The sequence below is a fragment of the Sminthopsis crassicaudata genome, chromosome 4 (assembly GCF_048593235.1).
Source record: "Sminthopsis crassicaudata isolate SCR6 chromosome 4, ASM4859323v1, whole genome shotgun sequence".
Classification (NCBI taxonomy): domain Eukaryota; kingdom Metazoa; phylum Chordata; class Mammalia; order Dasyuromorphia; family Dasyuridae; genus Sminthopsis; species Sminthopsis crassicaudata.
In genome coordinates this window covers 5113387-5124316 of record NC_133620.1, presented here as the reverse complement: position 1 = coordinate 5124316, position 10930 = coordinate 5113387, and the positions used below count along the sequence as shown (strand labels likewise).

The window sequence follows — 10930 nt, the reverse complement described above, 5'->3', positions numbered from 1 at the left end:
AAGCGTCAGACCAATGTTTCAAATGATGGGAAGGGTGGTCCACAGGCCTGTTTGACAAATAATGCTCATTTAGAGCCCCCGCTCGCCTGGCTCCAGGGGAGACGTGGGGAGGAACAGGGGCATGCGGCCTGGTCCTGTACAATTCTATCATCCCATTAAATATGGAGGGAGAGGAAATGGAACCATGGCGTTCCAGGAGGCAGTCAGGGCAGCTTTTAACGCGTTAGCCACAGTCACAATGAGATCACCTTGGTTTGCCCTACGATAGAATCGGATCGCTTTAGCATCTGCACAAACCCTCCCCGTGATTGCCAGAAAAGAACGGCATCTTCATCTCTGGGAGGGCAAGGGCAGAGGAATAGATGAGTTCCTGACAAGTCACGAGGCCCTGGGACTTCTGAACATTTTGGACGTGGTGGTTGGTAGAGCCTTTGGGTTCCGCTCTGCTAATAGACTGGTGACGTTTGTTTCTCTTTGGGAGAGCCTCTGACGCCTGGAAGGCCTTACCAGGAAGTGACTTTGGTTGTGGATGGATGGCCAACAACTGACCCAGCTAAGGAGCTTTCCAGCAAATGATTCTGGCTGGGGAGCCCCTCCCCCCAGGTCCCTCCCTCATTGCACACACCGGTTAGGCCGCTGGCAGGCTGAGCCAGATGGTTTCTTGCTGGTGTAGGCTAAGAGCACCAAGGTAGTAAATGCACTTGATCTATGGCTTGGAAGGCATCCGAGTAATCAGTGGGCAGCTGGGAAACCAAGGTAGGCTAGAAACTGTCATTGGTCAGGAAAAGGAAGGTTCAGGTGGTAGAGAAGCCCAGAAGGCCACGGGGGGGGGGGGAGACAGTGGAGGAGCCCTCCCATCTGCCGGTAGCAGTGCCAGGGAACCAAGGACTCCTGCAACTCTTATTGAGGGAAGCTGGCATGAAACCCACCTCCCTGGTGGAAATTTTCCGAGAAAAGGGTGATTTTTGCCCTCTCTTTTGCCACGGGGATTTTTAGCTCTAGGATCCCATCATAGGCTATTCTTTCTGGGAAGAGACAAGTTCTGGAGTGAAACCCCGGCTTAAGAAAATGATCCCAGTCTATTATCGGTTGCATGCAAAGGATAATTATGGAATGACAGAGTAAGCAAAGAAACACACAGCCACGTATCGCTGTAAAGGGAAGCCTTCCCAAACCATCATCGATTTTCATTGGAGACATAAAGGGTTGTGAAAAGCAAAGAACCACATAGCCAGAGTGTAGAAAAACCCAAGGCAACACTAGCCTCGTGTCAGTAGAAATCCCTTGAAAACTAAATACTGTAGATTTGCGTTAGGAAAGTCTGTGGAAATGTGCTATTTAAAAGCCACGTCCAGACTGGCCCAGGCTGCTGCCTTTGACAAATCCTACTCACACTGTTCAGAAAGATGGCAGAAGTCAGCTATTGGGTTAAGATACAATTCAAAAGGCAAAACACTCTCCCGAGATGTGACTGTCGAGCAATCAAGGGCCTTCTTTTCGTGGCTCATAAACCGTCATAAAAAGAAGAAACCCAAACTATTTTTAACAATGACGATGTCATCGAGATACAGGGATGGCATCCCAAGCTGCCTGGCTTGGAGGGGACAGTGTTTGGCTGCATAAAACTCTGGTAAATTGGTCGAAAAAAGAGAAAAGTGGGCTGCATTACTTGACAGTCACATCTCGTACATATTCATTCGTGGTAACCTCCGGAGAACTGGAACAGTTTTCATCTCGGGTCCCGCTAACTCTCTCACGTCGCCTGGCCCCGAGGGGAAGTGGAAGCCCCCGAAGCTTGATACTCTAGGTGACAGCAATTTCAGCTTTGTGCAGTCAGCCTTAGAACACCGGTTTGATCTCAGGGTGATTGATAGCAAGTGATTCCGGCTTCCAGTCTGGTTGGAAAAAGTGGATATTGAAGGCTCTGGCCCAGTTCTCAAAGACGCGCTTCTCCGTGATGAACCGGTGATGGCTCCCCTTCCGTCCCCGCTCGTGTGAGAGGTACATCGTGCACTCATCCGGCCCCAGAGGTTCGTAATAGTGGTAAGGTACTGAAGGGTGTTTGGGGTCCCTGTGAAAAGGAGAAAAAACCAGAAAAGAGAAAATAAGGGGCTGTGACGGATGGAAGAAGGCAGCTATCCTTAATAAGCAGACAAGCTCAGATAATTTCTCCCCCTAGTTAAACGAAATGTCAGCAACTGTCATGTTAGATATTGAAGCAGTAGGCATGTGGAGGCACTGCTCGCTTGTGAAGCGAACACGTTGGCAGCTGCTCAGCGGGGAGGGATTCGAGGGGCTCTTGGGCATCGTGGCTGCCACTGGGCAAGAGGGTGGGACTCTTACCAAGTGGGGAGCCATTGAGCTTGATTCATTTCAAGTCTCCGATGACCTGTCACGAAAAGGAGGCGTGGCGTGGAGGAAAGCGCAGACGGGAGATTTCGATCCTGAAGCTTGAAGACCTGGGCTCAGATCCCAGCTGGGAGACTTGGATTTTTGGCTTAACCAGACACCTGGTCTCCCTGGGCCTTGTGTCATTGTCTCTAACATAAGCGTGTTTGATCAGACCGGGTCTAGAGCCATGAGCGAGCATGGAGGCTTCCTTTGTTTGACTCCCTCTGACCCTCGACAGACGCTCGTGATTTAACATCACCCTTCCAGTTCTGCCGTACAGACTCGAGTCGTGGGAGGGGGCTGTGGTCCCCAAAGAATTAAAGTTATGGGTGGGCCCATGCAGTGCGTGTGGCCACAGGTCACAACATATTCGGGGGGAAATAGAGCAAAAATGGGTGGCGGGGTGAGTTCCGTGCATGGAAAAGGAAGTCGGTACGATGGCTTCCTTTGGCCAGTTCTCAGTTATCCTCCGTACAGGATGCTCCCATCCCACCGTGACTTAAGGTTTCTGTCAACAGGAGAAGGGGTATAAATGACATAATAAAAGCGCATGGCGAGAAAAGAGGAAGGTCAGCCATGTTGCAGGAGTAAAGGATGCCGCTGCATGGGAAGGAATCTAGAGTTAGGAACCCCCAGAGGAGGACTCACAGAGGGCATGAACCAGAACCCCGCAGGCTGAGGAGTTCTCGCCCACATTACTGCAGGGAGCACCCACGCCGGCGAGCTCCCAGAGAGTGCGCCAAAAGGCCCTGGAAGCGAGGACTGCTTTTATCCCCAACACTGGGCTCCGTTTTTGACATGCAGGAAGCACTTTGTGAGGGCTTGTTGACTCTCCAGCTAATTAGTTTCTGAAAATACGAACCTCAGAGTTATCTCCACTCCCCTTCTACTCATTCCAGCCACCCTGACTTCCCCGTTGTGCTCTGCCGTGATTACGAGGGCTGTGCTCCCCCGACTCGGTGGAGTGGAAAGCAGTTACAATTTTGATGGCACCCGTCTTTCCTCCCCCCCCTCCTCCTCGTCTTTCTCCCCTTCCTCCTCCTCCTCCCATCTAGCAGGCACTGTGCCAGGCACTTTACAACTATTATCTCACTTAATCCTCGCAGCAACCTAGGAGGTAGGTGCTACCATGAGTTCCCATTTTACACATGGAACAATTGAGGCTCCACAAATCCCAGGGTTCCCCAGCTAGTGTCTGAGGCTGCACTGGAACTTGGGTCATCCAAGCTAGCTCTCTATCCACTGGGTCACCCTCCCTCTGCCCTTGAATCAGTTTAAAAGCCTATTGGATGCTGGGAGCTTAGTCCAGTGCCTAGTATGTCTAGAAAGATGTTTGGTTGTTTAGTTGGATGTTGTCCTTCAGAATCAAAATGACCTGTTAGAGTGTGGTTACAGTGTGTCTGGCTGCGGTCACTGAGTGCTCCGCCACGGGTCGGACACAGAGGGTTCTCACTCTGCCACGGGTCAGACTCAGAGAGTTCCCATTTCTCCACGGGTCGGACACAGAGAGTTCCCGCTCTGCCACGGGTTGGACACAGAGTTCCCGCTCTGCCACGGGTCGGACACAGAGTTCCCGCTCTGCCACGGGTTGGACTCAGAGAGTTCCCATTTCTCCACGGGTCGGACACAGAGAGTTCCCGCTCTGCCACGGGTCAGACTCAGAGAGTTCCCGCTCTGCCACGGATCGGACACAGAGGGTTCTCACTCTGCTACAGGTCAGACTCAGAGAGTTCCCGCTCTGCCACGGGTCAGACTCAGAGAGTTCCCGCTCTGCCACGGATCAGACATAGAGAGTTCCCGCTCTGCCACGGGTCGGACTCAGAGAGTTCCCGCTCTGCCACGGGTCGGACTCAGAGAGTTCCCGCTCTGCCACGGATCGGACACAGAGGGTTCTCACTCTGCCACGGGTCGGACACAGAGTTCCCGCTCTGCCACGGGTCGGACTCAGAGAGTTCCCGCTCTGCCACGGGTCGGACACAGAGGGTTCTCACTCTGCCACGGGTCGGACACAGAGAGTTCCCGCTCTGCCCTGGGTTGGACACAGAGTTCCCTCTCTGCCACAGGTCAGACTCAGAGAGTTCCCATTTCTCCACGGGTCAGACACAGAGGGTTCTCACTCTGCCACGGGTCAGACACAGAGAGTTCCCGCTCTGCCACGGATCGGACACAGAGAGTTCCCGCTCTGCCACGGATCGGACACAGAGGGTTCTCACTCTGCCACGGGTCAGACTCAGAGAGTTCCCTCTTCTCCACGGGTCGGACACAGAGAGTTCCCTTTTCTCCACGGGTCGGACACAGAGGGTTCTCGCTCTGCTACAGGTCAGACTCAGAGAGTTCCCATTTCTCCACGGGTCGGACACAGAGGGTTCTCACTCTGCTACAGGTCAGACTCAGAGAGTTCCCTCTTCTCCACGGGTCGGACACAGAGAGTTCCCTTTTCTCCACGGGTCGGACACAGAGGGTTCTCACTCTGCTACAGGTCAGACTCAGAGAGTTCCCATTTCTCCACGGGTCGGACACAGAGAGTTCCCTTTTCTCCACGGGTCGGACACAGAGGGTTCTCACTCTGCCACAGGTCAGACTCAGAGAGTTCCCATTTCTCCACGGGTCGGACACAGAGGGTTCTCACTCTGCCACGGGTCAGACTCAGAGAGTTTCCATTTCTCCACGGGTCGGACACAGAGAGTTTCCGCTCTGCCGCGGGTCGGACACAGAGAGTTCCCGCTCTGCCACAGGTCAGACTCAGAGAGTTCCCATTTCTCCACGGGTCGGACACAGAGGGTTCTCACTCTGCCACGGGTCAGACTCAGAGAGTTCCCATTTCTCCACGGGTCGGACACAGAGAGTTCCCATTTCTCCACGGGTCGGACACAGAAAGTTCCCGCTCTGCCACAGGTCAGACTCAGAGAGTTCCCATTTCTCCACGGGTCGGACACAGAGGGTTCTCACTCTGCCACGGGTCAGACTCAGAGAGTTTCCATTTCTCCACGGGTCGGACACAGAAAGTTCCCGCTCTGCCACAGGTCAGACTCAGAGAGTTCCCATTTCTCCACGGGTCGGACACAGAGGGTTCTCACTCTGCCACGGGTCAGACTCAGAGAGTTTCCATTTCTCCACGGGTCGGACACAGAGAGTTTCCACTCTGCCGCGGGTCGGACACAGAAAGTTCCCGCTCTGCCACAGGTCAGACTCAGAGAGTTCCCATTTCTCCACGGGTCGGACACAGAGGGTTCTCACTCTGCCACGGGTCAGACTCAGAGAGTTCCCATTTCTCCACGGGTCGGACACAGAGAGTTCCCTTTTCTCCACGGGTCGGACACAGAGAGTTCCCATTTCTCCACGGGTCGGACACAGAGAGTTCCCGCTCTGCCACAGGTCAGACTCAGAGAGTTCCCATTTCTCCACGGGTCGGACACAGAGGGTTCTCACTCTGCCACGGGTCAGACTCAGAGAGTTCCCGCTCTGCCACGGATCGGACACAGAGGGTTCTCACTCTGCTACAGGTCAGACTCAGAGAGTTCCCGCTCTGCCACGGGTCAGACTCAGAGAGTTCCCGCTCTGCCACGGATCAGACATAGAGAGTTCCCGCTCTGCCACGGGTCGGACTCAGAGAGTTCCCGCTCTGCCACGGGTCGGACTCAGAGAGTTCCCGCTCTGCCACGGATCGGACACAGAGGGTTCTCACTCTGCCACGGGTCGGACTCAGAGAGTTCCCGCTCTGCCACGGATCGGACACAGAGGGTTCTCACTCTGCCACGGGTCGGACACAGAGTTCCCGCTCTGCCACGGGTCGGACTCAGAGAGTTCCCGCTCTGCCACGGGTCGGACACAGAGGGTTCTCACTCTGCCACGGGTCGGACACAGAGAGTTCCCGCTCTGCCCTGGGTTGGACACAGAGTTCCCTCTCTGCCACAGGTCAGACTCAGAGAGTTCCCATTTCTCCACGGGTCAGACACAGAGGGTTCTCACTCTGCCACGGGTCAGACACAGAGAGTTCCCGCTCTGCCACGGATCGGACACAGAGAGTTCCCGCTCTGCCACGGATCGGACACAGAGGGTTCTCACTCTGCCACGGGTCAGACTCAGAGAGTTCCCTCTTCTCCACGGGTCGGACACAGAGAGTTCCCTTTTCTCCACGGGTCGGACACAGAGGGTTCTCGCTCTGCTACAGGTCAGACTCAGAGAGTTCCCATTTCTCCACGGGTCGGACACAGAGGGTTCTCACTCTGCTACAGGTCAGACTCAGAGAGTTCCCTCTTCTCCACGGGTCGGACACAGAGAGTTCCCTTTTCTCCACGGGTCGGACACAGAGGGTTCTCACTCTGCTACAGGTCAGACTCAGAGAGTTCCCATTTCTCCACGGGTCGGACACAGAGAGTTCCCTTTTCTCCACGGGTCGGACACAGAGGGTTCTCACTCTGCCACAGGTCAGACTCAGAGAGTTCCCATTTCTCCACGGGTCGGACACAGAGGGTTCTCACTCTGCCACGGGTCAGACTCAGAGAGTTTCCATTTCTCCACGGGTCGGACACAGAGAGTTTCCGCTCTGCCGCGGGTCGGACACAGAGAGTTCCCGCTCTGCCACAGGTCAGACTCAGAGAGTTCCCATTTCTCCACGGGTCGGACACAGAGGGTTCTCACTCTGCCACGGGTCAGACTCAGAGAGTTCCCATTTCTCCACGGGTCGGACACAGAGAGTTCCCATTTCTCCACGGGTCGGACACAGAAAGTTCCCGCTCTGCCACAGGTCAGACTCAGAGAGTTCCCATTTCTCCACGGGTCGGACACAGAGGGTTCTCACTCTGCCACGGGTCAGACTCAGAGAGTTTCCATTTCTCCACGGGTCGGACACAGAAAGTTCCCGCTCTGCCACAGGTCAGACTCAGAGAGTTCCCATTTCTCCACGGGTCGGACACAGAGGGTTCTCACTCTGCCACGGGTCAGACTCAGAGAGTTTCCATTTCTCCACGGGTCGGACACAGAGAGTTTCCACTCTGCCGCGGGTCGGACACAGAAAGTTCCCGCTCTGCCACAGGTCAGACTCAGAGAGTTCCCATTTCTCCACGGGTCGGACACAGAGGGTTCTCACTCTGCCACGGGTCAGACTCAGAGAGTTCCCATTTCTCCACGGGTCGGACACAGAGAGTTCCCTTTTCTCCACGGGTCGGACACAGAGAGTTCCCATTTCTCCACGGGTCGGACACAGAGAGTTCCCGCTCTGCCACAGGTCAGACTCAGAGAGTTCCCATTTCTCCACGGGTCGGACACAGAGGGTTCTCACTCTGCCACGGGTCAGACTCAGAGAGTTCCCATTTCTCCACGGGTCGGACACAGAGGGTTCTCACTCTGCCACGGCTCAGACTCAGAGAGTTTCCATTTCTCCACGGGTTGGACACAGAGAGTTCCCGCTCTGCCGCGGGTCGGACACAGAGAGTTCCCGCTCTGCCGCGGGTCGGACACAGAGAGTTCCCGCTCTGCCGCGGGTCGGACACAGAGAGTTCCCGCTCTGCCACGGGTCAGACTCAGAGAGTTCCCATTTCTCCACGGGTTGGACACAGAGAGTTCCCGCTCTGCCGCGGGTCGGACTCAGAGAGTTCCCATTTCTCCATGGGTTGGACACAGAGAGTTCCCGCTCTGCCACGGGTCAGACTCAGAGAGTTCCCATTTCTCCACGGGTTGGACACAGAGAGTTCCCGCTCTGCCACGGATCGGACACAGAGAGTTCCCGCTCTGCCGCGGGTCGGACACAGAGAGTTCCCGCTCCGCCATGGGTTGGACACAGAGAGTTCCCGCTCTGCCGCGGCTCGGACTCAGAGAGTTCCCATTTCTCCACGGGTCAGACACAGAGAGTTCCCGTTCTGCCGCGGGTCGGACTCAGAGAGTTCCTATGAAGAATTGGGGTAGCTGTTTTAATTTTACCTGAAAGATAGAACTAGGAACAATGGGGACAGAGAGAGGCAGATTTAAACTTAATATAAAGAAAAATACCTCATCTGAGTGCTCTTCTTCTGGGGAGGTGTTCGAAGCCGAGGTGTGATGAGCTCCGTGGGAGATCCAGTCTGGTTCTATCTGATTCAAGCAGCTAATGGTGCTGAAACACCTACTGTGCGTAAGTCATGGGGCGAGGGGCCTGGTGGAGGGGGTTCCTGCCGGTCCTAGGGGGAGCAGCGTGACCTCTCCATGGCTGAGCTGCCTAACTCCTCCCACACTATTCCACCTTCTTCCTCTTCCGCGGCCCGTGGCCACCGGCTCCCAGCGAGAGCGTGACTAGTACGCAGTCTTGGCACCTGCTCTGCAGTGAGCCTGCGTCCGGCCCGGCGGCTCTCAGGCTTTTCCCCTGCCGGACTCGAAGCTCCGCACTAAGGGTGGATTTGTGGTTTCCCAGAGATGCTCCTCCTGTTCCTCCCCTAGAACTATTCACTTTGCTCAGAAGGGATCAATGCACAAATGGCTTTTAGAAAAGCAACTTAAGCTATCTGGGGGCGAAGATGGAAGCCATTCATCAAAAAGGTGTAGAGATTGTGCCTCTGACAACAATAAACCTTTGATCCACTTCTCCTCCAGGTTAAAGTTCCTGCCAGAAGAGAGATTTATTTTGTTGTCATGCATCATTTAAGCATTCTTCATTCTGGCTCGGGAACTTTGCCGCATTAATCCATTGCATTATCAATATGTCTGCCTCACGAAGGGCGCTTGTTTTCACCCGTGTAGCAAACGTTCTCAAGAGAAGACGGAACCCTTAGGCTCCAATTTGTTCACGTTCCCTGGAAAGCCTTATCAGCTTTACGTTTCGGGAATGACTCAAACAGAAATGACATTTTACAAGTTCAAAATTAATCAACTTTTATCTATTTTAAAGTAAATTTTCTTGATATATTTTTAAATTTTTAAATCACAAGAGACAGAAAGAGACATCGAGAGACAGAGACAGTAGGATAAATATGCACAGAGGCAAAGAGACAGAGAGAGAGAGAGAGAGACGGAGAGAGGAGAGAGAAGAGAAGAGAAGAGATATGGACGTTTTTCATTTTTCATTATCTCCCTTGGGACTGAGTTTGGCTGTTAGAATTTCAGCAAATTCAGTCTCTAAGGCTTTGTTGTCCTTCCTATTTGCATTCTTCTTGTCCTTGATTATTTTTCTTGGCTCTGCACGAGTTCATAAAGATCTTCCCATGATTCTCTGAATTCAGCATCTCTCACAGTACATCTCTCACTCCATCTCTGGACACTGGTTTGCCCCAGGTGACAGGCACCTATTTGTTTGCAGTTCTCTGTCACCATGAAAAGCTCAGCCGGCATTTACCGCGGGCTGACTGGGTACCGGGCACTGTGCTGCTCACAGAACAGTCTCTGCCTCCGGAAGCTCACAATGGAAGACACACCAGGAGAATTCACGTGCCAAGGGAACGGACTGAAGAAATAAAACTTGCAGAGCTCTCGTACCCAACGATCCAACTTTGATTTGTCTTTCACCCCCAAACCTCCCTGTGACGGTGAGGTCGCCATCAGCTCCCACGTTTTGCTCAGGACCGAGGGTGGACCGGCCTCCAGAGCGTCTCTCTGTCCCTCCCTGGCCTTCCGACGCTGCTCCCGCCTGCTGCATGACCTCCGGCTGGGCGACAGTGATGGCCGTCTGGCGGGTTTCTCTGCCACAAGTCTCTCAGCCATCAAGGTGACCCTCCCAAGGGCACCACTGCCTGTGGCAGCCTTCTGCCGGCATTTATAACCCAGCCCCGCCTTCTCCACCATCTCCTCCCCCCACCCGACTGACCATCTCCATCCCGCACGTGGCTGATTTGTACATCATTGTTGCACGTTGCGTTCCCTGTTGGATGGTGAGCTTCTTGAGAGCAATGACCGCCTTCTGCCCTTTGCACAGGAAGCTTTTCATACGCGCTAATTGACTGACTGACTGACATGAGTAGAAACTTGTCAGACAAATCCTGTGTCAACTTCCATTCCAAAGGGAGCTTGTTTGGGGAGCTCGCCAAACCCATGTTGCCTTGGCATCCTGAAGAATGAGGCTTTGATTCCATCCTGACTCATGTTTTTAATTGATTCATCAAAGTTTAGAACACATTGTTGGAATCGGTCTGGTGACAGACACTTGATGTTTGTAAAAATAAAGCGTGACTGACAGGGAGCAGACTGCTGAGAGGGGAGCCGAGAACCAGCAGAAGGACGCCAGAGCCGCCAGGTCCTTCCTGTGGAAACAGTCGCTCCCCGCGCTCGCTGCTGCTCGGTAAGGGCCCGCCTGACCCGCCTCTCCGCTCCCCGACCCTTCCGTCCCATCCCAATTCCAGTGTTCTCGGGCACTTCCCGTGCCCCTCCTTCAACACCCAATAACCGAGCGTTGGTACCGGGGACGCGACATGGCCCCAGGAGGACCCAGGTGGGATTTCTGACCCAAAGGTGACGCTTTGTAAAGGTTTGTGGATTGTTCAATTAATCCCTTTCCTCATTACTAAAAGTGCCTCGTGGAGTCCTGGCCCTAATCCTCCTGCACGAGATGTTTCAGTAAGAATCCCAGAGCTGGCAG

General features: G+C 54.1%; 1 protein-coding gene across 1 annotated transcript in view; it reads right to left on the bottom strand.

The window, feature by feature from the left end:
• Nucleotides 1-1669: 1669 nt before the first annotated feature.
• The window catches only part of ST6GALNAC5 (ST6 N-acetylgalactosaminide alpha-2,6-sialyltransferase 5), a 153782-nt gene continuing 144521 nt past the window's right edge, over nucleotides 1670-10930 (bottom strand). The window contains exon 5 of the mRNA XM_074265595.1: nucleotides 1670-2071. Coding sequence (XP_074121696.1) covers nucleotides 1840-2071 — 232 coding nt within the window. The 3' untranslated portion in view covers nucleotides 1670-1839. The remainder of the gene's footprint in view (nucleotides 2072-10930) is intronic.